Raw genomic sequence first — 27,627 nt, 5'->3', positions numbered from 1 at the left:
TGATTGTTACTGAAATGTTTTGCCATGTTATTATTTATAAAGTGCTGCAGATGGGTATGTTTTATGTTACATAAGAGGCTGACACTGTTGTGTTACACGTCCCATTTGGTTCTGGGTTAAAATGCAAACGCAGCATGAAGAAGGGACTTCGTAGCGGCTCTATAACACAATCAATGTGTTAAAAGGGCTTCTGTCAAGTGACTTGTGAGTCCAAGAGACACATTTAAAACCCCTGTTTGCTTGTTATTGGGCTGTGTTAAATTAAAGCAATGGAATACAAAAAGTCAGCCTATTAAAAGTTTGAAGCAAGGAGTACTTTCATTGTATCCTACCCAACCAACTATTGGGCAGTGTTAAACTAAAGCCAAAATAAATGCATAAATAAAATAAATTTTAAAAAAAGAAAAAAGAAAGAAACTGGGTGACAACAGCAGTATATAAACAAAGGTATAAGGTTGCCAAATGTCTGAATATCTGTACATTGCTATCTTGACTTTGCATGTTTAATTATGGTTTTAATGCTGTTTGGCCATGTTTTTATTTAACCATAAACTGCATGACTTCTTTTGTGCCAGCTGGGCACAAGTGCATACAGGCTGAATCACCATTCTTTGATATAGAATAGCAAACTAGGTGTTGATTGCCAAAACTGGAATTGAAACTGTAAATCTTCAGAGAACTCATTACAAGAAAATAATTTCATTACTCAATAACACATTACAGCTGTGTGACTGAGTGACTGGGAAAAGTGTGAGATCAGACAGAAAGAGAGAGAGAGAGAGAGAGAGAGAGAGAGAGATAGAGAGCGAGAGAGAGAGAAAGAGAGAGAGAGAGTAAGGGGTAGAAAAGGGTTAATTTGACAAAATGTGGTGCTGCCAGGCTGAAGTCAGTATGTGGGCTTTTTTTTTTTGGTTAAGGGCATCATGATGACAACTTTAGCCCACAGCATAGACTATATACGATAATGGACACAGCCACCATGACGACCCCCATTGTTTTGTGGAGTACAATTTTAGGCCTGGAGTTTGGCATTTTGGGTGTTGCCATCTTGCTTTTTTGGAGCCAGAAGTGACCCTGTTTTAGACGAGATGGTGGATCTGACTCATAGACTGTAGCAACTGCTCATAGACAGTCCGCCATTTCCCAAGCTTTAGAAACACAACCACCTTATACTTTGCCACAACTTTTCATTTTCATCAAACCTAAATAATTCATGATTTTTTGTTCTGCATTCTTACAAAGGTACCCACAGTTTATCATGTAGCAGTCCTGTCGCTGATAAATTCCATTCATATATGACTAATTTAACATAAACGTAAAGGTGATCTATATTTTCTTTTAACATATTAAGGAAATGCGGCTAAATACGTACCTGGTAAGTCATATAACCTTTTCTTTTTTTCTTCTAATATTTAACCATAATCATGATCTTCCTCTGACCTAAGACAAAGTGATTTTCTTTACTTAACTAACCTAACCATAGGGGTCTGGATGTGAACCTTGGATTCTGGTGTCACAGTCCTACATTTATGTCCACAATCAACCCTGACCACCTCCTTGCAAATTCAGCACGGTACATAAATGTAGTGTTTCATTAACTCAAAGAAACATTGTCTATGAAGATAATCCAGACAGTGATGAGGTTGTCACCAAAACATAATTATGAATGCAATTTAGTAATATACAAACCTAATTTGTAGTAGACAGGGTTGCATATTAAGTAGCCTAAATTAAATGCAATTTGCTGAAATAGTCACAGAGCTTGCTCAAGCGTGCACTGTTATATCCTCTAAAACCACGCCCATAGGTGAAATACCAAGTTTTTAGGGTGTCCCAACTGGGCGTGGATTATTGAAAGCTTGTGTGTGTGTGTGTGTGTGTGTGTGTGTGTTTCTGTTGGAGTGAGTGAAAGAGAGAGAGAGTTAGAGAGAGAGAGAGAGAGAGAGAGAGAGAGAGAGAGAGCCTCTCTTTAATTTTTAATCCATAACAACAAAAGCCTGTGTGTCTCTAAGTTGCTCTGCAGAAGTCAATTTCAATCTCGACACTAACTCAAGTTTATACATCCTATCCAAACTTTTTTCAAGCCATGCAATTCAAACCACAATCTCTCGCTTTTCACCTAAACATCTCCCCGGAGATAAAAACCGAACTTGATTTGTATTTATTTTTAAAGTCCATGGAGACAAACAGCAAGTAAGCAGGGAGAAGAGGGTGAAAAGAAAAACGAGTAGAGTTGTTTGGGGGCATAACTCGCTCTCCCTAAGTGTAAAATGGGATGAGATATTCTGCCTCTCGGACTTAACGTAATGTAAGAGAGTGTGAAATTAAACTGCACACGAATAAAAGGGACCCTTCATTGTGTGCCGCCGACTAGCTTATCTGGAAATTCAGACAACTGGAACATCCAAAGCCTCCAAACTTGTAGCAATCCCCTTTGTGTGGCTCCGGAGCAAACAATGTAATATCAGAAAGCCGGAGAGGCTCCAAATCCTATGTCAGATTGCCAAACACAAAGTAGCTGCATCCTCGAATCAAGCCTGTCTGTGTGTATACTTTAGCGTGCATGTGTCCGTCTTTATACAATATAAGTAGACTGTGCACTCACTCCTGCTAACCCCATGTGTATGCCAGTGAGTGCTTCAAATAGATTGTTTCCTCTTTAATTCCTGGCCTTTTACCTATTGATATTCCCTGCACCTATCCCCGCGCCTCTCTTAAACCCCATATGTTAATTTGATTTAGAGCAACTCAAATTGAATAAGAGATAAAGAAAAAAAAAGAAAAAAGAAAACGAGGGTAACGGCAAATGTACTGTTATTAATAACCTAAAGTACCAAAGAGGGCTCAAACTCTCCTTACATTCTGCCCCTCCCTCTTCCTTCCTCCCTCCCTCTCCACTTTGTTTTGTCCTCTCTGTCTGTCTGTGAGTGAGTGAGCTAAGTGAAGTGGGTTATGATGGCGGTGTAATCGGCATCCCTCAAACAAACGGCTGGTGCTATTAAGGGCCATTGTGTTTGCTGCAGTGATGATCAGATTCAATCTAGGGAGAACATTCTGTGCTGGAGCTATGGCAAGGGGGGGAGATAGAGAAAAATACCTCGCCTCGTTCCACTCTGCTATTGTGTTCAGGGGACTAGATGTATGCACGCTCTTCAAAAGATGCATATCGACTCAGGGAGCTGCAAAAGTTTAGTTCAGATGGATTCGTGGGAGCTCTCTGACTGCACAAAGTGAGGCGAGTATTAAGTGTTGGGTAATGTTTTGAGGATGTATTTGTTTCAATAAGGAGCTCGGCAGTGCTGCTGGGGTGGTGCAGATGAGAAAATTACTTTTCCTCTCCTCTTTGTCCTCAGCGTTACCCTGCTCTCCCAGTCTGTGTTCCATTGTCTAATCTTCCCTGTTTTTAACATACATTTATAAGGGCCAGTGGGAGCCAGGATGCCTGAGAAGTCACCTTGTGGCCACAAAGGTGGAGGCTCAAGTTAGGGTTACAGGCCAATACATCAGGCTCCTTATTATATATCAGTCAGTCATTTAATACACTGTTGATATGATGGAGGGGCAGCAAGGACACTTTGATTGCTTTGTGGCAGAAAGATACGACTGGTGCCTTTTCATGTGAAAGTTTGCAAAGTCCAAAATCATTGAGGTTCGATAAATTAGAGACTCAATTGCCTATCTATAGTTGTGAATGGTTATCTGTCTGTACTATAGGCAGCCTGCCCTTCCTCCCAAATTGTCATACATCAATGCTTTGCATGCCCCCTTGGCGTACGATACCAACTCCGAAGTCACCATTTGGCATCCCCAGGATTTTAACTAATTCCAATGTAATCCCATCCTTGGCTATACTTGATGCTTAGAGTAACTGACGTAGTTTAAAGACCACTGTTTGTCTTCCATGTGAAAGCAAACGTCAGCATTGTTACATAGAGACGTGAAGTACTAATGTCATTCAGGTGACATATGCACTTTGATATTTGCTTATTTTTGGCTCTGAGCTCAACACTCCCCTCAAGGAAACGCCAAGCTCACTACCAGTTAGGTTAGGTATAGGAAAAGAATCATGGTTGGGCATTGTCACGTTACATACTTAATGTTAAGTTATGTAGGTTAGGTATAGGAAAGTAAAGTTACATGGGTTAGTTTTAGGAAAAGACACGTGGTAGGGCGTCATCACATTATGCGCTTAACGACTCGACAAAATACCTCAAAATAACTCAGAAGTTCACTTGGTATGATATGTGACACAAACACCGATCTCCTGGGGGAAAGTTCTGTGCACTTTGACCAATCCACCACCCCAACCTGCCTCCTTATGTGGACTTTTACTCTTTTACCTCTTTTCAGTCAACATAGAACAAGTTCCATTCCCATTCCTACACCTAATTTTTAACCGTTCAGAGCATTTTGACTGAAAATAAATTGGTTCGGAACATGAAAAGTTGGTTTTCAACTGGAACCAACAAATAGCAGGATTTTTTTTTTACCTGAAGTGCAGACCATGATGACATGTCATATTCTTCAGCTTGGGAAGTCTTGGGGAGCTCTTGCTTGTCATTAATATCAATCAATCAATCAATCAATTTTATTTATAAAGCCCAATATCACAAATCACAGTTTGCCTCACAGGGCTTTACAGCATACGACATCCCTCTGTCCTTATGACCCTCGCAGCGGATAAGGAAAAATTCCCCAAAAAAACCCCTTTAACAGGGAAAAAAAACAGTAGAAACCTCAGGAAGAACAACTGAGGAGGGATCCCTCTTCCAGGACGGAATAGTTGGTGGAAACACAGGTTGGTTTGAGTCATGGCCCAAAGGTTCCAAGAATCCTGAACAGAACCGTTCAAGACCCAGAGGTAATTTGGCGGAAAAAGGGTATTTATACTACTGCCTTCTTAATTCCCATCAGCCCATTTGTCACGTGATGACAGCCTTCACAATTATGATGGTTATACACAAATTAGTGGCTCATGAATACAAGGGTTATATAAGAATTCCGGTGCATTACTTTTCATAGGTATACATATGGCCAGTGCATGAGAACAACTTTAATAATTTCTTCCTTTGGAAACGTACCATTGACTCAGAGACTCAAGGTAGATGCTTGGATGGATGTGGGGCTTTTGAAATGCTATGGCAACAATAATATTATCCTCTTGCTAGGTAAACAGTAGACTTTAGTCTGATGTTTTGGACACATGATGCCATTTGCCAGTTTTTTGTTCTTAATGCTGATGACTAGGGTGCCTCAGATCCGTAAGTAAAATAAATTGTCAATAGTGGTTAGATACTAGTGCAGTACCAGTATTTGCTTTACATATAATGATGTGAAGTTGTCTATTTGGATCAGTGCTTCTCAAATGTTCTTACATCTCAAATTTGTAACCCACAAACACATTATCTCCCCAAACTATTGATCTAGTGGCTGCAATGTGGGGAGATGTAGCATTTTCATCTGCTTATAGAGACCTCCTTTGTTGAGAGAGGGGCCTCTGATTGGAAAAAAAGAAGTCCTACACATACTCTAATAGGGGTAAATCTCTCAAATAAGAATATAGTGACATTGGGACCCACAAGAACCTTGCCTGAGACCTCATGGTTTAGCTTTAAATGATTACAGTATTCTGTTGTTCTGTTTCTCTTTGCAGGCCAAAGACCATTTAAGTGCAGTTACTGCCCCTACAGCGCCTCCCAGAAAGGCAACCTGAAGACTCATGTGCTGTGTGTGCATCGCATGCCCTTTGACAACAGCCAGTATCCTGACCGACGCTTCAAACGCTCCCGTCCCGAGTCTGACATCCCGGAGAAGAACCCTGATGATGCCATTAGTGGTGTAACATCTAATCAACAGATGACAGCAGCAGATGCAAGCAATGGGAATAATGATGTGTCATTTGCAGGGGAGGCCACGTCTCATCACCAGTAGTGAAGCTGCTATGAGCTGGTTTGGTTAATAGGGAGGTCTGTCTAGATTTAAATCACTGGACAAAACTCCCTGATGCACACGTGTTGGTCACCATAAGAATCATTTCCAACAGACCTGTGCAGGAGACCCTGACCAAACAACAAGTAGACAGATCAACACCAGTTCTGGTGGACAGCGCTGTGAATACACCACACTTCCTACATTATAAACACAAAGTACTAAATGTGTGTTATTGGAAGTTTGTGAACATTTACTAAGAAAACATAATCTTTGTATTTGTGATGAGGTGGTTCAACATTTTTGTTTCTTTACCAAGCACAGTGGATTATGTGTAAAGATGGAAAGGAGAATGAGTTAACAACTGTTCAGGAAATTGTAGTTTTCAGACAAATCACGAATGAAGATGGCCACGAAGCAAAAGGACAGCCAGATGAAAATCATTAGAGAGACTTTTCTCCAAAAATAATGCTTTTATCAGAAAAATGATCCGTGTAAACGATTTAGCAGAACAGTTACTGTAGGCAAGACAGAGGAGGCGGGGGAGGGTTTTTGAATGTACACCACCACCACAGCCACCCCAGACACCCCAGAACATAACACCAGTGGCTGCCATTTTCTCCAGTGTGAGTGATGAGTATTGTATGTGTGTGTATGTGCTGTAGGGTCAGTGGCGGCGATGGTGGCGTGTGTGTCAGGGATAGAGGGGAAAGAGGGGGGGTGCATTGGTGCCAGCCTGACTGGAGCTGTCATCGCAGAGGAAATCAATTCAACAGCACACACACACACGCACAAACACACACTCAGAGTCCTACAGTGGTAACCTGACTCTGGACGTTACGCCAGGGGGTCAAGTTGAGTCCCATCAGCTGGCCGGAGCCCCGCAAGTCACCTCCTTCCCTCCTCCATCCTTTCCTCCACTCTCACTCTCACGAATACAAGCTCAATCCGTTACAATGACCTGGAAAATACAACACAAATCAATCAGCAGTGTATTTAAAGCATCCATTAGCCTGCGCTAAGGCTTGTTCTGCTCTGGTTTTGGCAATTCAATGTCCGGAGGTCACCTTACTGGCTCCATGTCGGAGAAGGACGGGGAGCTTTAGCTGATTGTGTTTTAGCTTGGGCCACTTTATGATGATAGATTGGTACTTTGGCAAGTACCTGGACCAAGCTGTTGGGGATTTTACTGTTCTGTACATATAAAAAGGTGTGTGACATCCTGTCACACACCCTCAAGTTCTCCTCACATGAAGAGTTTGATAGAGACACTGACTCAGACAAAAAGCAGGAATTATCTCCTCCACTGGTAAGCTCATTTAAAGTTGCTACACAGGGAATGCACATGAAGGAAAATTAGATAATCATTCACCTGCTTTATGTCTCTAATTATACCACCTTTTCTATGAAAAAAATATCACACAAGTTGTTGTTTTTTATTTTCAAAGGAGGCATTCTCTTTCTGTGTATAAGTAGTGTTTTATTCTTTACCCTTATGTGATTTATTCCTGAGGGGTAAAAAAGAAACATAAAACACTGAAAACAGAATGTTTTGATCTCGTAAAAATCAAGCTACATGTTTTAAGGGCAAAAAAGAAGTATCTACTTTGATTGTACTTTGTTGTGCCGGCAGCTGTTGGTTACTACTGGGCGAGGAGAATAAGAAAGTATGGCGCTTTGTGTCATGTCGGTATTGGTGTTGGGGGGTGGGTGCTGGGGGTTGTTAATGTTTTTCTGATAAAGAGAAATGATCCGGACTTTAAGAAAGTCAATATCTTCCCGCACAAACACACAGGCAGTGGCGGGGAGGGCTAAACTCTTAAAACCCCGCAGCCACAGCTCTGCCTAAAGGAGTTTACAGTCCAACACAATGCACTCGCGCACACACACACACACACACACACACACGCACACGCACACGCACAAAAACAGGGTGAGAAATACAATCCTACTGCACACATAGAAACATGGAGGGAAAAGCAGAAAGAAAGAGGGAGAGCGTAAGTGTAGAGGGAAAAGACGAAAGAGATGCAGAAAGAAAATGAAAAGAGAGTAACAGAGTAAGTTCAGTGTCATGCTTTAATTGTGGTTTTCATTGAGTCACTACAGTTTGGCTATATGTAAAAATATAGTACTTACAGTACATGAAATACTGTATTTTGATTTGCGATTCTTGCAAGTCTTTTACATTTTTTGGTAGCCAACAAGACGGTAGTTTTCACTGCCTTATAACTGAGTGTGTAGGGTCTGTAGGTTATATCGCACTGCTGTGTTCTTGGTGGCTGTAGCTTGCTTTTCTGGATGTGTATGTGCGCGTTCCGAACATTTCCGTATATAAACAAAAAGTCAATAGGAAAAAAAAAGTTTTTAAAGAAGTACACATTCCATTTTTTGGCACCCTGGCTTTTCCAACTTACTAAAGCATGTGAATCAGTACAGTTTCATCATCTTGTTCAGATGAGGCAATCATTTTTTGTTCCGACACTGGAGAGCGCCATTTGTTGTGATTCCTCTGTGACTTGTAGTCTTTGTCCATCCCTGAGAATGATACGCCATTTTCCCCCCTGCTGTAATCCCAAAATAATCCATTCCATTGTCCCCGTGCTGTTTGATCTCTGTCAAGCTTCCTATTGAAGTAGCACATGCAGTTTGCTCAATTATAATCACTGGTGCCAGAAGAAAAAAAAGAAGAAAAAACTAAACAAAAAAAATATAAAATAAAAATGAAACCATGCCCATTTATTTCAGCCTGCAATGGATTAGGTAGTAAGCAATCCTAGTCCAAATACTGTTCACATTCCTAAATGAACAAGATTTCTGTAGCTGATTGGAGGAGATGTGAGGAGAGGGGTTTTGTTGCAAACTATAAGCTTATATTAACAGTAGATAACTTTATATTTAAAAGAGAAATATCCTTGGTCATTATTTATTACTGCACATCTGTTTGACAGAAGACAAAATCTTTCATTACAGAGGTGTATCAAACATGGACTGTTTACTCTCTCTGCGGTCTACACGTTCTGATGTACTTTGAAGCAGTAAGATTTATCTGGTGTTTTTCCTGCAATAAAACCTCTACCTCTGGGAAACACTGTGTTTGTGTCTGGATCCCTTCACAGCCATCAGGTCAAACACTCCACTGGAGAAGATGAACCATTCTGACTGCAGGAAGACTGCTGACACTAAATTTCACTCAAATAGAAGTGATCATTTGTGTTTCAAAAGGTGCCTTAATATTGCCAATGAAAAAGGAAAAATAAGATTATAGAATGTTTGCTTGTAAATGCTGTGCCATTATATTTATATCTCAATTCAAAAGAAGACTAGAAATAATGGTGGTGCCGAAACCACTGACACGAAGTGTACAGTCACGCCAGGGACTCTTTGAGGCTATACTTAGGCACAGTGGTGCTCTGAGTATATGCATTAGCATTGGTGTTTAGAATTGCAATGCTAACATGCTGACGTTTAGCAGGGAATGCTTACCAAGTTTGCCATCTTAGTTTTGCATGTTAGCAAGCCAACATTTGTTATGCAACACAAAATACAACTGAGTTTGATGGAAATGTCATTAGCTTTGCAGGTATTTGGCCATAAACAAACAGCAACCTCCAGGGTTGAAAAGTAGAGCCAATTGCCAACATTGAGGTTCCTCAAATGGCCACTGGAGGCTGGCTCCGGAAGCCAGTCAATCCCCATAGAACCACCATTTTAAAATGCCCATAATCACACACGTGCAAGCAGACAGAAACAGAGCTCTACGTGTGATTTAAACAGAGTAGAGAACAGAATCTCTCACTGACCAGTGTGGAGAAATGCGTTTCTAGTGTGTCCATGGTGAACAGCCCCGACAATCAACAAATCAAGGCACTTCAGTGTCCAGCATAAACCCAGCATCAGTCAGATCCACACCTCACTCCTCCACAGCACCAGCCCCTCACCCAAATATGGTCATTTCTGGCTCCAAAAGACTAGAAGGGGACGGCCGAAATGCTGAACTTGAGGCTTCAAAATGGGAGGTCAAACCAATGGGTGATGTCTAAGCATCTATGTCCTTTATTTTTACAGTCTATGGTCATGAAGTACGATTGGCAAAATTAGAGCTCTGACCTGGGGATTAACATTATCAAAATTCATCCTTAGTAAGTTTAAATGCCTGCACCAAATATAATGGCAATCCATTCAATGTTTACATTTTACCCTTAGCCACAAATGTCAACATCATGGAGGGGCTACAGGGGAAGTCAGGGAATCATCAAATCAGTGGGTTTCATCTTTTGGGGACCATGAATGTCTTAATAAAGATTCCATAGCAATCCATACAAAGGTTGTTGGGATATTGAGTCTTTACCAAAGTGGTGGACCGATTAGCCAATAGACAAATCCTTCCTAAACACTCTCTTTCAGTATCGATAACAATATCAATATCAGTATCAATATCAGATTTTACTTTTTGGGGCCCTACAGATGCAAATATCTGGGACCTAAAATCTTACTTTATATTCATTTAACTGGAAACCTGACTTTAAAAGAAAACAGAAAACTAACTGAAACAATATAGTGGGCTTGCAAAACCAATTAAATCAAAATAAAAAGATACAGAAAATATCTTTAATTTTAGTTTTTGTCAATTTAGTCAAAGGAGAAGGCATTGGTGTATATGTTTACTGAGACTGGGATGTCTACATGACCATGAGTCAACTGCCCTCACAAAGTGTTGTGTTTGGACTGAAACACCTCTAAACTTCAGAAATCTTGCCCCTGACAAATACAATCCAAATTATAAAGAATTAAAACTAACACTAAAACTGAACTAAAACTAAACATTCTGAACAATAAACATGAACTGAAATGAGCAAACAATCATTGGGAACTAATTAAAACTACACAGAATTGAAACCAAATATTAAAAACAAAATCAAAATGATAAAATGAATAAAATATTAGAACACAATAACTGTGGTGCTGACTTATCTTTTACAGCAGTGTCAGTGCATCTGATGTCTGCTTTACCAAACCTTACAGAACACACAGAGGTCTGTTAGAAGAGTAACCAAAATATGTCAGATGTAAAAAATTAAAATGTGTTGTGCAGAGCTGCTGTACAAAGAGTCCTATTTGTAATGGATACCTCAGATACATTTCAATAGTAGTGAATGCTCACATCAAATGTGTCGCAAGTGAAAGGTCTGAGGAGCAATGTAAATGCAAAGTGAGAGAAAATGAAAAAAAAACTGCAATGAAAGGACAAAAAAGGGGGAAAAAGGCAAACGAGCAGCTGAATTTGAAATGTTGTCCCCAGGATGAGCGCTTTTTACTGTTAATGGAGAAATAGAGTGCGTGGCATATTTAATGGGTTTTGTTTTTATTGTACAGCACTGAATAATTAACTGGGAAGCAGCATGTCACATAGATTTATCTTTTAATTAAAATAACGTGGTTCACGCATATTTGAGTGGTAGTCCAAATAAATGCAATATCCAAATTTATGTTTTGTTTATCTTCCTGTTAATTATCCGGAGATTGTTCACTGTACAGCCCTTAATATTCCCTCTCTCTGCATCTGTCTCTCCCCCTCTCTCTCCCTCTTTCTCCTAGTAATAACCAGTCAGGTTTTATTAATTTATGGATAATTGTGGCTACATGAATAAGGTGCATGGCATGAAACCAGCTCATTCTCATAAAGTGAGATGAATGTGTCAGGCTGGCTGATGCCTCCACATGACAGCAATAAAGAGAGGAACATTTTTGTCCTTGTCTCTAGAATCAGACTAATTTCCAATATCTTCCCATTAGAGCTGAGACAAGTGGAAACAACCAGCGACTCCTCAGATGCATGTTACATGTAGTGAAATAACCTCAGCAAAGGACAATGACAACAAGGTTTAACATTTATTAATATGTCCCAAGATGTTCACTGGCAATCTATCCCATAGTTGGTGGGATATTTCTTTCTGAAACCTTATGATGGTGCTGGGGGAAAAGTCAGGGGATCATCTAAATCATTAGGGATTAATCCTCTTAGAGAAATGAATTTATGTGCCAGACTTTGCACCAATAGAGTGGATAATAAGTGAAAACTGTGACCAGCTGGTGATGCTACAGGAAAGGTCGGGGGATCACCAAAGTCATGAAGCTTCATCCTCTGGGCACCATGAATGTCTGCACAGAAGTTAATGTCAGTCCATTGAAAGGTGGTGATATTTCAGTTTGGTCCAAAGTGGTGGAGTGACCAAACAACAGACTGACATTGCCATTCATCAAGCCAAAAGGTAAACCTAGAAGGAACACGCGAGGAGTGATTTAACTACAGCTACCAAAGGGAATTTCAGTAAGGAAAAAAAAAAAAATCACCTAGCTTAAAATTATGTTGCCATCTCCGCCAAAGGCAAGCAGAATCTAAAGATTACAATTTGTAGCAAATGTGATTTGCACCTGGTTCAATAGCAACGGTGGCTAAGGCTAATGGCAGCATAAAACCATGTGGGCTCGAACAATGCATAGTGCGTCCCAATTAACACCTGTTCTTCTCTATGGATTTTCTCCGCAACCGTTCGTCATAGCGAGAAGCCACGCATATCACGTGAAACAGCGGAACCGCAGCTTTCCGACAAGACTTGTCAGTAGTCCAGTGTTTTCACAGTGAAAAAAAAAAAGATAACATTACACTAAAATTATGTATAACAAAACTTTCATACAGCTTTGCACACACATTACTCTTGGATGGATTACTCAGGAATGCAGGCTCGCACAAAAATGCCACGCATATCACATGAAAGCGCAGGAGCAGAGCTTTCCAGTGATACCACGCACATCATTGTGCTGCTATCCCATTATGCTATAAATCCAGGATAATTTTCTACAAAAGAAAAACCTGAGGAATTTCTTTACAATCCATTATACAGATCTTGTTATCAGTCACTTCATATAGTGAGGAATATCATATCTTACCACGTCTTAGGCTTGCGTGGGTTTCTCCCTGTCTATCCACATTTGTAGTCCGGCTTTCAAGATGCAAAAATCTCCATATTGTCCAGCTGACTCTCCATCAAACTTTTTATGACAAGACCAGCCACTTCACCTTTGCGCACCCAGACAACTGAGGCCTAATTATGCATGCTGACAGGGCCGTAGTCACCATATACATTGAGATCGATTGTCTACAAAATAACCTAAATGGTTATGGTGGGGTAATGGTAACCTAAAACATGATCTTTATTCTAAACCTGATCAAGAAGTTTTATTGCCTAAACCTAACCACGACCATCTGACAGCATTAGTCACATCTTACTATGTGTTTCAGCTGTGCATCACACAGAGACATCGAAGGGTGCCCTGTGCATCACTATGAGACGTTGAGGGGGCATGACAAAGTGGCAGTATTTGACGCCCTGGGAATGCAGGTGGGTTGCTATCATTGTTTACAAAACTGACAAAATACTAAGACATAACAGAGCACTCTGAGTTAGTATTTAGTATTTACAGGTGTAAACCACAGCTAAGTTTTGATGACAATAATTGGAAATGCACAAGTATGTACTTCTTCTCTATGGCATTTATCAATTTCCCCAGTACAAAGTTACTCATTAGTGTATGTGGGGGAGCCTTTATTGTTTGTACTGTAATTTGCTAACAGTTGTACTTGTGATGCATAAAAAAGGACAAGACAGAATTAGACATGTAACCACAGGAAACCCCCCTTAGGCCGACCTATACATGCAGCGCTGTATGGGGAATTACAGTGCAGTCTTTCTACACCTCTGACATTCCTCTCTGTTGGGCCACAGATTCTCATCCAGCTATGGATATCTTCTCTTGCTATGCAGCACATAAATAATCTTCTATTATAATCCACAGATCCATATTATGCCATCAGGAACGCTAATCATGCAGTCTTCATACAATCCCCAAGGTCCAGACGATCTAAATCCAGCAAAATATTTGGTTCAAAAAAGTGACACCTCACTTTGGCCAGTAGACCAAAAGTCTAGGCTTCAATGGGCAGCAATGGGCCATGTTGAAGGAAGTGCCTCCCCTACTCCCTTTGGCTTCACAGAGCAGTACATAGCCAGACATTGGCCCAGTGTATTGTGGGTTTTGTAGTTAACGACACTCCTCACTTCACCTTCTCACCTAAGGAGTTTTTAACTCCTTCTTGTCATCATAGGCTGTAATAAATGTACATAAATGATAAAGAAAAGGCTCCTCTCTTGTCTTAAAAGTCATTATTATTAAATTTAGATTCCTGGAAGTGTATTTATATACAGTAAGCTCCTAAAATAGACATCTCTGCCTGTGTTGATTAGTTTTTCACTCATAATCACACATTCAATACATATTATTATTATTTTATTTTTTTGAAAAGCACTTGGACAAAACCTCAGAAAAAAACATGTTTTTTAAAAAACAACAACATGTTTTCATCTGTGCTGAATTTGGACTAGTTGAAGCTTCATGCCATTGACCCACTGGTACCTCCAAGCTCTAGTCATCTGCAGTATCTATTCTATTTCTGTGCATTGAAACTTGTAGAACTCAATGACAGACGCACTTACAGTGATTCTGACTGCTGGAAAAAAAAAAAAACTTGCAGAGTTACCTTTCATAAACTTACAAATATAACAATGTAAAATTAGCCAAGAGACTCCTGAATTTCTATATTGAGGAACACTACATCATTAAAATAAAAATACATCTGCAGCCAGCAGATCCAGCTTTGAAACTTTAGATAGATAGATAGATAGATAGATAGATAGATAGATAGATAGAACACATAGAACACAAACACACATACACTCACTCTCACTATTCACTCAGGCATTTCCTAGACAGCATCTCTTTTCAGATAAGACCATCAAAAGGCTGAGTGGTCCTGCAAATGGAATCATCTCCACCATGAATGGGGATGATGCTGATCTAATACACTGCCTATGTGCATGTCAGACTCTGCTTGTGTGTGTGTGTGTGTGTGTGTGTGTGTGTTTGTGTTTGTGTGTGTGTGTGTGTGTACGTGTGTGTGTGTGTGTGTGTGTGTGTGTGTGTGTGTGTGTGTCCAGCCTGACTATAGGATGTGTGATGTTGCGTCTGAGTGGATGACTGTCAGCGCTACCGGCTCTGTTATCTTGCTGACGTCTCCATTACTGTCGTCTGAGGTGGGACTTTAGGCCTGTCTGCTGTCACTCTGCAGTCTCACACACACACACACACACACACACACACACCCACACACACACACACACACACACACGAGATCTGCACTCATAGGGAAGGAAGGAAATATGTGCCGATACACACGTGTGTTTAAAGAGACAAATGCCATCTCACACTATCACTACAACATGCCTGAACTCACTCAACACAAACAGGAATCATTCTTTGCAGAAAAGTTTTCTCTCTCCAGTGTTACATTACAGACTCTTTGACATATGGCCTGGAACTCTGGATGTGGTCATGTGTCTCCATCAGAGTACATTAGACAGCAGATCACTCATATTCAAAGACAAAGAGCCTGGCCATCACCTCATGCCTCACAGCTCCCACCCAACACTTTGAACTACTTCCTCTGTCATTTCCTGTCAACCAGTCAGGGGTCAGGTGAGGTTAATGTGAGGTAACCTGAGTATGTGAGAACATGAGAGGCAGACTGTTTCTTGCCAGGGTTCAAATGTATGTCCTACATGATTCTATGTAGAGACATTAGCATCTTGGAAGCACTTGGATCTTATTTTTGGATTTTTTTCATTATATCTATACGTTATTATAGCACTGTATTCATCAAAGTAATTGCTGGAATGTGGAAAAAAAGTATCATTACTACAATAAAATCCAACAGGGCAAGAATTCAAGGGAGTCTAATGATCATACAGATTCTACACAAGCCGAAAGTCTAACTAGAATATCTAAATAATTTTATGGAGAGATAAAACTGAAAGTCATTGCACCCCAAATATTGGTGATTATCCCTCATTGCTAAAGTTATAAAGTCTAACCCATAAATATTCAAAAAACTGACCTCAAGAGTCAAAGATTTGGCCAAGACATAACACTGCATGACACATACTGCCCAGCTGTGTGACTGCGTCACATCTCATGTAAACTAGGCAGAGCAATCAAGTAAGAGTCCATGTCTCATACAGATTTTCACCATGGTGCACTCTTATTTGATCAAATCCAAAGTATTTGACAAGCCAGCTAATGGATAGGCATCTGTGTCAATCAGAAACTGTAGACTTTCTTCTGATTGAGCTCACTGGAGTGGACTGTGGGGGTGATTATCAGCACGGCAGGCTTCGTCATCCATTGTAATTACAGAACTGTGTTCCAATTCTGGCACACTGAGATCAGTGATGGTGCAATCATACCTTATACTGTGTGATCTGAGGAGTGAACAATTTAATTCAATATGATGGCCAGTTTTTAAGGGACATTCCCACTGCAATTTAAATTATTATTGCAATATATAAGTGTAGATATACCGTATACAAAATAGGGTGGCAACACATGTAGCAATGTCTTTTCATGTGGGCATGATATGCAGCTGGTCTCCATTATTGTGTAACAGTGTAACATTTGTTGTTGGAGGAAAAAAAGTCAATTTGCCGTGTTCCTGTGAAAACAGAAGTGTATTTTGAAAACACAATGCATGTAACAAGCTGACATTGACATGGCGTCACAGAATATCAACAACCAACGCACCCAGGGTACCATGCATTTTGTATGTCAGCATGGAAAGCCCATGACCAAAAGTCGATATGTGACTGGGTCGGAGTGAGAATGTATTGCTTCAGTGTTCCTTGCCCAGGTTACAATTGGCAGTCACTAGCAGCCCAAATAACAGTAGTCACAGGTATATATCAACACCAGCTCTGATCAGCTGATTGGAGCTGATTTAAGCCCCTTTGCCGGACGCAAATTTGCAAATCCTTGGATGGTAAAGGAATGACCTACCCTACTCTCCCTATAGCTAGTACTTGCTGCCTTTGTTGGTTGGATTGGTTAGGTTTAGGCAAGAGGAGTGGGATTGGTTAAGGTTAATGTAAGATTGTCAGGGTAACACAAGTGAGGTGCTCAAACATCATTCAAAATTTAATCTGCACAGCACAGAGTTTGAAAGAAAAACGGAAAAAGTTACAGATATAAAAAAAAGAACACAGCAACATTTTCTCCGGGCTCTGCTTTCTACAGTTTACTAACCTGTTTTTCAGCCCGTCTGTAATACTGAACAGAACATAACACGATAAAAAAACAGAAAGGTTTACTTGTCTACAGCAGAGTTGTGCATACATGTATACTGAGAAATATGCCTCTGGCCTACTGGCAAGGGAAAAGGAGTCTATCGCCTACTTTTAATGGGTTTTTCTGTGTTTAAAAAACCTGCATACACAAGTTAATTTTGGTGAAAACCGGGTAAATTTCATGCCAAAATGCTTGGAAAATGTTTATGAGAAATTACTTAAATTATATATTTGTCCATCTGCATAAACAAACACATACTGTGTTTTTGTAAGAAACACTGAATATGAAAATACTTGTTTGGTTGCAAGAAAACTTCACAGAGCATCTTTAATTTGAAAGGTCACAAGACAGATGACTCACAAGATATGATGAACTTATGACCCCACCCATATTAAGTCAGTTGGCCAGTGTACAGCTCAGGACATTGTTTAAAACTCTATTTGTATCAGTTGTGCTGGACTTGCTGCCCACTGGTTGACCGGCCCACCAGGGAAAACCCCTGCTGTTCCAGATGGCCGATCCCTGCTCCTGTTACTGTATATTCAGTTACAACAGACTATGTGGTAAATCCTTGAGATATGGGAGCGATACAGAGGTTTGCTTTTTTCTTGACACTCTGTTTAGCATGTTGCTCAATACAAGTATTCATTCCACCAAAATTCAGCTTAAACTGGCCATTTACTGTTCTCTGAATCTAGCTCTTCATATATTGTGCTAACTGGGGGTGTAATGTCAGTCTTTCCACACCCTTTAAATCTTGTCGTGTGCCTCAATCACCTGCCACCTCCAGCCATCACCCATCCCCGCTCCGCCTCCTTCTCACTGACACCGCTGAGGAGCCAAAGCATATACAGCCTCTTTTTCTCCATCATAATTAAACAAGTTTGCGCCTTTATTCCATGTCCATTAGCAGAGCCCATAGCACTGCTTGGGAAGTGGTCATTATTGCAGACAGAAATAGGAACATAAATTTGCTGTTAATGAAAATGTCAATTAGTGGTCGACTGTGTTAGAAGGGGGCTGATAGTGCCACCACTGTGAATTAAGCATCCACATGCTCGCCAGGGTGCCTCACATACACATATGTACATGCACACTGCGAAGACACGCATACAATACACACATCCAGATATTGCACCATAATATTTCCAGTGTACATTAATTGAACAAAACCTAAAACAAAAACTCTTTTTTCTTTTTTTCAGCTCATATTATTATCATTGATACCAAGTGCCAACTTATTTCCTAGAAAAATAAATAAGTTCATCACAGATGGAAATGAAAAAATAAGACCGAAAAAGTAATGTTTACCAAAAAAAAAAAAAAAATTGTTCCCCTCGTTAGTCTGTAGTTTCATCCTTAAGCTGTTTCGTCTCTGGAACCCCTAGGTTTGACGAGTTGTTTTGATTTTTTTATTCACATATTTGGATCATTAATCAAATGGCGGCATGGAGGGAGGGCAAGCAGAGGGGGATGGATGCGATCCATATAGCATATCTTCTTCAGGGCTTGTGTGTGTGTGTGTGTGTGCGTTTGTGTGTGCATGTTGCAAGATCAATCTAAAAGTCCTCTGCAACAGCCACTTCAGACCCTGGGCGCAGTCACAAAAAAATGATTACCATTACACTCCCACCCTCCCCACACCTACCACTCTCAACAGACGATGAGGGGAAATAAATGTTGCCACACACTCACACACACACACACACACACACACACACTCACAAATATACCAACGGCTGCAGCACTAGAAATGACAGAAATAAAAAAGACGGATTCTCACCTAAACGTCAATATGAGGGGGATGTATTAAAAGTGCATTTGAAATTCTTAGCAGCGTTCCACTTCATTTCTGAATGTCTGGGTCTTGCACCCTTAAAAGCAGAGGGAAATAAATCAAGTTTGTTGCTCGCGCCGAGACCCCTATAAAAATAAATAGATGAACGCTGGTCACCTCAGAACCATTTTTAAAATGTCCCCCTAGCTGCACTGTATCCATAATTATGATTTTGATTGTCTGTGACCACATCCTCCAAGATCAAATGTGAAGCGGAATAACAGCAACTCAGATGAAGAGATTTATTTGTCATCTGCTGCGGCTAAGGTTGTGCATGACAAACAGATAGCTAATACCTTGGGGTATAAAGGCCTCAGCAACAGTACTCTCTGACAAACATTAGACTTTGTATACAGAATGATGTTCTGGATGTTTGGACAAGGTTTGTAGGATTAAAACCTCATCAAAATTTAGATATTGTGAGCTGCCATCGAGCTGCTCACAATACTTATCGTGCAAGTGAATGTGTGGAACAGATGTAGATATGGCCATACGACCAATTCAAAGCAATTTCTTGAACTTCTGATTCTGGCATTTTTGCTGTTATTTAGTTACAATGTCTAATATTGTAGGAAATAGAACAGACTGTAGAGAGAGGAATGCCAGAAGTCTACAAAAGCCTACAATAGTTGTGTTGTTTATTCTGGGTAGTCCCTCAGGTATTCATAAAATTTGGTAGGGGGACCCCTTCTCATCCCCAGGATCAAATAGTAGTGGTTGGTCAGTAGCCTGTGGCTTCTGTTACCAACGCACAAGTCACCCTTTTTAGCATCTGAATGAGGTGCACTGGGCTTTCAGCTAACTCCAATGTAAACCCATTTACAACATAGTCCATGTATTGTGAGAGGGAGGGATGGTGGATGGGTCAAACAAACACAGGACTTTATCCCATGGGCCAGTTGCACCTACAGGGCTTATGCCTGGTCTTTTGCTAAGTTGGTTGTGACTTGTCATTCTCAGTCCAACCTAGGCCTCACCGGCTGCACCACATAGGCTTAAGCCTTCTTCTTCTTGCTAAGACCAGGCGTAAATCTTATGTCTAGTCAGGAACAGGCGTAAAGTCAAAATCTCTGCCATTTCCATAGCCCTTATCAGCAGCCTGATACACAACACAGGATCCACAATCTTTTAACAACACACAATAGCTTTCCTGCTAAAGTCTCCTTGTTATTGAGCTAACTTGCAAATATGAACACACACCTTATCCTTCACCTCAGCTTGTTGAACAAGTGACCAAACAAATGTTCAATGGTGAAAAGTGTAGCCTACTGTTATTTTCAGTTATCAAGCTAGATAGCTAATTAGCTGGTAGGCTGCAGAACATTAAGCAGGAGCATTTAAAATTACTTGCAAATGTCACCTTGGTCTGTTCAGATGCTGATGCACCACTGCTAACAACACCAAGTCCATCCACAAGTTGTAAGCTAAGTTTCTTTTTTTTAACTTTTTTTTCTCCTTTCACGTTACCTGTGGAGCTCTACCGCCAGCTGCTTCCAAACACAGACATGCCTCTTCTGTACAGCTCTATTAATCCTCATACATCAATGACAGAGAAACTTCCTTGTTGGTTTCTCTGATCTCTACTCTAATAACATTGCTGCAAATGATAATGTTCTGTCAGCCGTTGCAGTGACTTAAACCAATGGTGAGAAAGGGTGGCAGCGTCTTCTGTTACTGATTATATTGTATCATGATGAAACTAGTTACACCCCTACCATTTAATGACACAGCTAGAAGACAGTTAGGTGTAGAATCAGTGTATCCAAATATGAAGGTAAGAGTGAGACTATAAAATGTCGCAATCATTATGTAATTCGTTCCCGAGAGTAGTCCAGTTATCAAGAAGCAGTGACATTAGGACATTGGGTGCTTTTTTTTGTCTCATGATGAACAAACTATTATAGATTATTTGGAAATAAGCTAGCAAATGGCTATGCATTTCATTTGCTGAATGTATGATAGTCCTGGATCAGACCAGTCATACATTTGGCTATAGGGACCCGTTACCTGAATTGATTTTAACATGACATTTTGATCAGATTTCAAGATGTGTGCATTATCATCATTTACATCTTTTTTGAAGGTTCTAGTTCTACCATCATGACTTCTTTCAATTTTTCACCCTTCTAAGAAATAAATAAAATACAATCCTTTGCAAGCTTTGGACATGTTTTGGCACTGAAATTTGACTGCAGTACACAATCAGCTGCAACACAAGCATGAAATATATTTCATGCATTTTTTTTTTTCAGTTTCAATCAAAAAAAAAATTCAATGTTTGCCATCATAAGCTCTTACCAACCCCCAAAATAAATGTCCCCACACACACTAACATCCCTGACACACACACACACACACACACACAGGCAAACAGTGACACTTCAGCGAATCTTCACTCAGTCTCTGAATCAGAACGCCCATCTTTACTTTGATAGCTGTCATTTCAACACAGAGTTTTCCTCTGCTGCTGGGGGAAATAAAATAGTTGGTGGTAATGGAGGATAATTACATCTCTCTCTCTCTCTCTCTCTCTCTCTCTCTCTCTCTCTCTCTGTTTTTCCCTACGTCTCTCACTTGTTTTTCCTCTGGTGCTGCATCGCACAGGATGGATGCCAGTGAAGTCGCAAACTGCAGCATTCAGGCCCATTACATCTGCAATGAGTGGAGATGCAAGCAACATCTGGTGTCTAAGCTGTGATAGAGAGCTGTGCCTCTTTAATAGATATCTGGAGGCAACACAGAGTGGGATATCGCGTCTCAACATTAACTCTTCAAAGCCCACTTAGAGGTACAGGGTGGGGAGTCTGAGAGGTATGGGGAGAAAGGAAAGGGGAGGAAGGAGGGATAACGGAACAAAGCAGCGGGTAAAGACAGTAGGAAGAAAAAGAGGAGGGAGGGGATGATGGGGGAAGGAGCTGTTTGGCATAAGCAGGAGACTAAAAGAAACAAAATAGGGTTTAATCCTAACAAACTGGATTCCTGGGAAAATACATCCAAACTATTTCCCTTTTCCTGAGAAATATAATGACAAGAACACTATGAAAACTTGTTACATTCTAGGCGTAAACCAAATAGGCTGATACATATAAAATATTTATCACCACAGAAATACTTAATCAAGGGTTAAAGTTATTCCACCACTGGTGACACCTATCGTAAATGGCAGGGTGACAAGTGCTTAATAATGGATCTTTAATCATTAACATCATGTACCATGCTGCCAATAAAGTGCATACTCATGTTCACAACCCAGCCATGCTGCGATGTTTTAGCCCAAAAAATGGCAAAGAGAAGAGCAAGGAAAAGCTGCACAGGTGTGTTGCACATACAATAAAGTAGCAAAGACATGAGTGGATGTGATGATAAATGATCATGAATGCATAGAGACGAAAGGAAAAAGGAAACAAACTGGAGAAATAGTACACACACACACACACACGCACACGCACACGCACACACACACACACACACACACACACACACAAAGTTCTTGCTAAGTTTGGACATTAACACACAGACACATTTGGCTGTCATAATAAGTCTTTTAGTGTGGTAGATGAGACATTTTGACTTGTTATAGTAGGGAAAACACAGTTGTTCCTAATAACATTACATGTAATGTTGGCTCTGTTCTAGCCATGACAGTGTGGCAGTGAGCCAGCATGCACAATACCAGGACCCTGAAACTGAAGCTGCTGAATGGAATTCAGCAATTGTTCATTTTATTATTTACACATGTGCTTTTCCCACTATTACATGTCAAAATGTCTTATGTGGAAAAGGCCCATTGTTTTGATTTGCTATTTTGTCTGTGAAACAATATGGGAGCATTGCCACACACTCATACCCCTGCTTCTGTATATTTTTTATTTTCATTTTATGGGTTGGACACTTAATTTATGTTAATTATTATATATTGTCTTTCCCTTCTTCTTCTTCCTGTCTATGTTGTGACAAATGTTTTAAAAAGTACCTATATATGTAAAGGGCAGGCAGGCCAAAGACAACAGAGGCCAGCCAGCTGAAATCACCACCAACGTTGTAGAAGGATACTGCATTGGTGTCATGGCATTCCCTCCTACAAGCTACTGGTGGGTCGTATCTTGTCTCCCCAGGCTTGGGAGGAATTACACACTCCCAAGAGACAGACAAGGGAATCTGCATCCCAGCTATGCAACTTGCAGGACAGGTCCAGAAAGGTAGGCCATGTTTTCAATTTCCTCACCTGGCAAAGGAAAATACGTTGAGGTGAAATTACTGATTCTATTTGTTTCTTTAATCTATATAAAGCTAATATTCCCTGATGGGTTTGTACTATGGTTAAGGTATCCGGTATAGATAATGCACTTTTTGAGTACAAGTATCATCTGAGTTAAATGTTTCAACAGGCTATCTGTCTTTGTGATCAAGGTGAATCCTCATTTGGGTAGCTATGTTCAATCTACTGTCACAACTCTTGCAAGCAAAAATGCTAAGAAGCTCAATCCTGAGATTGTTCTGTCTCTAACAAATAATTAATATAGTAACGTCTGATCAACCTTAACAATTTGAGCTGATGAACAACTTCCAGTTAGGCCGCACCCATTTTTAGTTTAAGACCCATCCACTTGCGGTTTAAACTCAGCCTATGCAAGCACAGATACAAATAAATTACTCTGATGAACTAATACAGATAATGGTGAATTCGCTCATACCTAGCTCACAATAAAAGCCTGCTTATAAAAGAAAGTCTGCAAGACTTTTAATTTGAACATTCTGGAGAAAGACTTTCATTCATGGTTGCTTAACACTGACTGAGGTACTGATGGAATAGTGTTGTGGAGACAGCAGGTGAGTATGGAGGAAGTTTTGAGATTGCATTTGGGAACAGGAGACACAAGAAATCAAGGCCTGTCTCTAATATATGCCTGTTGCAAATAAAGACATATTCTATGCCACTGTAGTAAATAAAGGCTACAATAGAGGAAATTGCAGTAGCTTCTGATTCCTTCTTTACAGTTTCTCACCACCCTTCACGTTTTTGCAGCTCAACTTTGCAATGTAGGTTGAAAACATAGGTCTATTTTTACATTCAAATCTGGTTTAGAATTCACAATAATCTACAAGAGAACAGACAATACAGTCACACAAAGTAATAATGTGTTATTTAATCTGGACGTCTCTCACTCACTCATTCACGTGCGCACTCTTTGGCAAAACAAGAGATCACCTTCAAGTGCAGCGACACGTCAAGCTGAGCCTTCAGCTGTTGTTACGGCGACGCACAGCTGATCAGCAGCCAGCCTGACAACTTCATTCACCCAGCACCTGCTAGCTGTCAATCACACACAGGAGAGGGATCTACGTGTATGTGTATATGTGTGTGTGTATGTGTGTGTGTGTTTCCTGAGGCTATTGATGAAGCTGTCAGGGAGAGGATGAGACATGTCCATCACCCTCTTTATCTCTCTTTCTGTCTGTTACTTTATCCACTCCCCTCCCCCCTCTCTCTGCCCTTGATCACTCTACATTCAGCATTCCCTATTCACCCTTATTAGGCCTCCCACACAATAATCTCCCTTCACACCGTCACCACGCACTGTCTTTAGTTATTAACTATGGGACTCTTACATTAGGTATTTAAAATGGCCCAACATGGCGTAAACTCAAAGAAGTGTATATGCATATACTCAAACCTTGACCATATCTACAACATTCCTTTTGACAAAAAAAAAAACTTCATTAACAAACAGATGATTTAGTCATTTTCATGTCATCTTGGTTGCAAGTGCAAACTGCTGTGTAGCTCTGACAAAAGCAGGAGTTGGAACAAGGAGGGAGCAACTGGTTGATCAGTTTAAGAAAACAGAGTGAGTCTGAACATCGGAAGGATTCGCTTATCACATATAAAGGTGATTATATACAACTGGGTGACAAAACAGTAGAAAGTGTTTTGCTAAGGTGTTGCTCCATGAGGAACCTCCAAGACAGCTTAAGTGCTTCTTCACATATATTCGGCAGGTGTGGGGAACTTAACTGGAGGGATGAACACCATTCCGTCCGTCAATTATTTAATTAATTTGTGAGAATGGTATCCCATTATTTTGTAATGTAAACATCTTCACTCTTTTTACAATTGACATAACTAAGCAAAGGACACTGGTGTTCATGATAAAAGCATAGATTTAGAAATGACAAGTACAATAACAACTTAATAAAACATGTAGTTTGAGGTGTGTCCTATAGATTCTAGAGTTCATGATGCTCCTAGGCTACACCCACATTAATACATCTTCATTTTAAGAGATGTGCTTTTAAATGTAAACAATCTCTGTACGCACAATCGTTTAATCTCCATTCATAATAACGCCTGGAAATGCCACATGACGCATCACACATACACTGGACATGTGCATGCCTTGTGAACAGGAAGCAGATTGTCTACTCTGTGGTTGGTTGCATAATTACAGAAAATACTATGAAAATTGCTAAAAGTAAGAGGTGGAACTTTTATTGAAAGTAACCAACGTATTCTCATAGAACAGCTCGTATGATATCCTTAACTGTAGTTAATGTAGTATTACAGAGGTTAGGTTTAGGAAAAGAAATATGGTTGGGTGTCTTTAGGTTTAGGCAAGAAAAGCTACTGTGGTTAGGTCTAGAAAAGAAACATTGTGGGGACGTACCTTAAAAAGACTCAAAGTTTGCACAGATCCAAACACACAACTCCAGGGGAAAGTCCCAGGCAAAAGTCTGTTTTTTGGGGATCCATCCACCACCCCAACCTCCCTTCTTCTAAGTGCTCAGGACCGCTTCCTTGTGCCATAAATGCATTGGTCACGAGATCCACACAGCCTTTCAACATACATGGGATATGTACGAATTTGGGTAAATTGCTTTTTGTAGGATACCATAAAAATTGTGAGAACAGCCTGAAATAACACATTAGTATAAGTCAGTCAAGGCTGCAGAAAACAGAGAGCAAATACAAAGCAAATACTGCAACACATAAGAGTGGTACTGGCTGGGAGGATCGCTGGAGGAAAGCATGACTAAGGAAAAGGAGGATAAAAACTTTTGCTGTGTAAAGATATAGTGGAGTAATGGCATCCTGAGCAGAGAATGAAGTCATGCTACCTCTGTGTGCGTTGTTATGCCAGCTTTTCTGTGGTTTGTTGTGGTGAGCTGGTCCAGATGTGCATACGTGTGTGTACATATGGCACACTTTGCTCATATGGCGGTAAACGGCGATATCAGGACAGCGTCATTGTGAAAGCGTAGCACCCACCCTCTTGTTTTCCCCGCTGGATAACACCATTAGCTTTGTCAGAATTGTTGCTATCATTTAGCACTGTTTACGGAGTTAACTGCTAGCTGCTGGCTCAGCCACCTCCATGTTGAGAATAATTGTCCAGGCAACTCATACAGTCATTTTGCATAGAGCCCCTTCAAAGGACAAATTTACCATCAGATACCCACTTTGTCTGCATGCATTTTGTATTTTAACATCACTGTGTTGTATTCTTTTAATATATCCAACAGAATAGGTGTCCACTTTGAGTTAGCTGAGACTATAATGTGTATATGACAGAATGAAGTTGGGTTATTGGATAACAGATACTGTTGGCTCTCAAAAGAACCCTTGCTCTTTCACTCTGGGGGAAATCTGACATTTACCTCTTTTCCTAATATCTGTATCATGGTTTTGATGGATTATCTTCTCATGGCATGTTGTCAACAGGATTTTCACAGCCTTCAAATCCATCAGCTGTATCATTTTATTATTACTATTTACTAACATGCATTGTAAATGCCCTCAGTTAAATAAAGAATACTGGCAACTGTGTGTAACTGTCATGGCAGTCAAGTAAAAATGGCTGAGTTTAAAGACAAGCAACTATTTGCTTTCATTTCTAGATGAAAATTTTTTATTCTGAGGAAGCTGGTGTTCCATGGAAACCACAGTGTTCTCATATGCATGTACAACACTATCTCCAGGGTAGCAAAACAGTTTCACCCATGGACAAAGATCACTTCCTCCCACAATGCAGGTGTTCATCAAAGAGCACCTACTGCTAAGGTCTGTGCTTGTCCAAATACCAAGGGGATTAATTAAAAGTCAATTAGTTAGCGAAGGATAATTTAGCAAGATTAGGGTTTCTCTGTGAATGCAGACACAGCCCCACCTCTTAATATCTCATGCCCTTTCATCCGTGGGGTGGTAAATGGACCTCTGCCTATGTATTTGTACTCAGTTTAAATGTTGTCGCTTATGCAAATTTAATGAGCATTTTAGTTGTATCTTTTTAATGTGCACACCACACCCTAATGCATAATTAAAGATGGTACAAATAATGGAACATGTATATTTCTGTGGGTTTAAATCCAATAGAGGAAAATTAAAGGATAAAAAATAAAACAGACAAATGGATACATAGAACAGAATGGTGCTCACTGTGCATGATATTAAAAAAAAACAACATATAAGGGGCCTTAAATTCATGAAATCATACCTAGTCTGGTTTGCTTTAGTAAAATTCTGCTGTCATGTATGATTGATGAGAAATCCTTGACATCCACAGGTGGAGACCAAATGTGTGAGAGCAAAAATCAAAACTGATTTGTAAACTGCAGTAGTATTCACCGAT

At 40.2% G+C, this 27,627-nt stretch overlaps 1 protein-coding gene across 5 annotated transcripts in view; it reads left to right on the top strand.

The window, feature by feature from the left end:
- Nucleotides 1-9,017, top strand: part of znf536 (zinc finger protein 536) — a 279,521-nt gene extending 270,504 nt beyond the window's left edge. For all 5 annotated transcript variants that reach the window (XM_078161901.1, XM_033617187.2, XM_078161904.1 and 2 more), the window contains one exon: nt 5,654-9,017. In XM_078161901.1, coding sequence (XP_078018027.1) covers nt 5,654-5,931 — 278 coding nt within the window. In that variant the 3' untranslated portion in view covers nt 5,932-9,017. The remainder of the gene's footprint in view (nt 1-5,653) is intronic.
- The last annotated feature ends 18,610 nt before the right edge of the window (nt 9,018-27,627 follow it).

The sequence above is a fragment of the Epinephelus lanceolatus genome, chromosome 2 (genome assembly GCF_041903045.1).
Source record: "Epinephelus lanceolatus isolate andai-2023 chromosome 2, ASM4190304v1, whole genome shotgun sequence".
Lineage (NCBI taxonomy): Eukaryota > Metazoa > Chordata > Actinopteri > Perciformes > Serranidae > Epinephelus > Epinephelus lanceolatus.
This window is presented reverse-complemented; position numbering and strand designations above follow the sequence as displayed.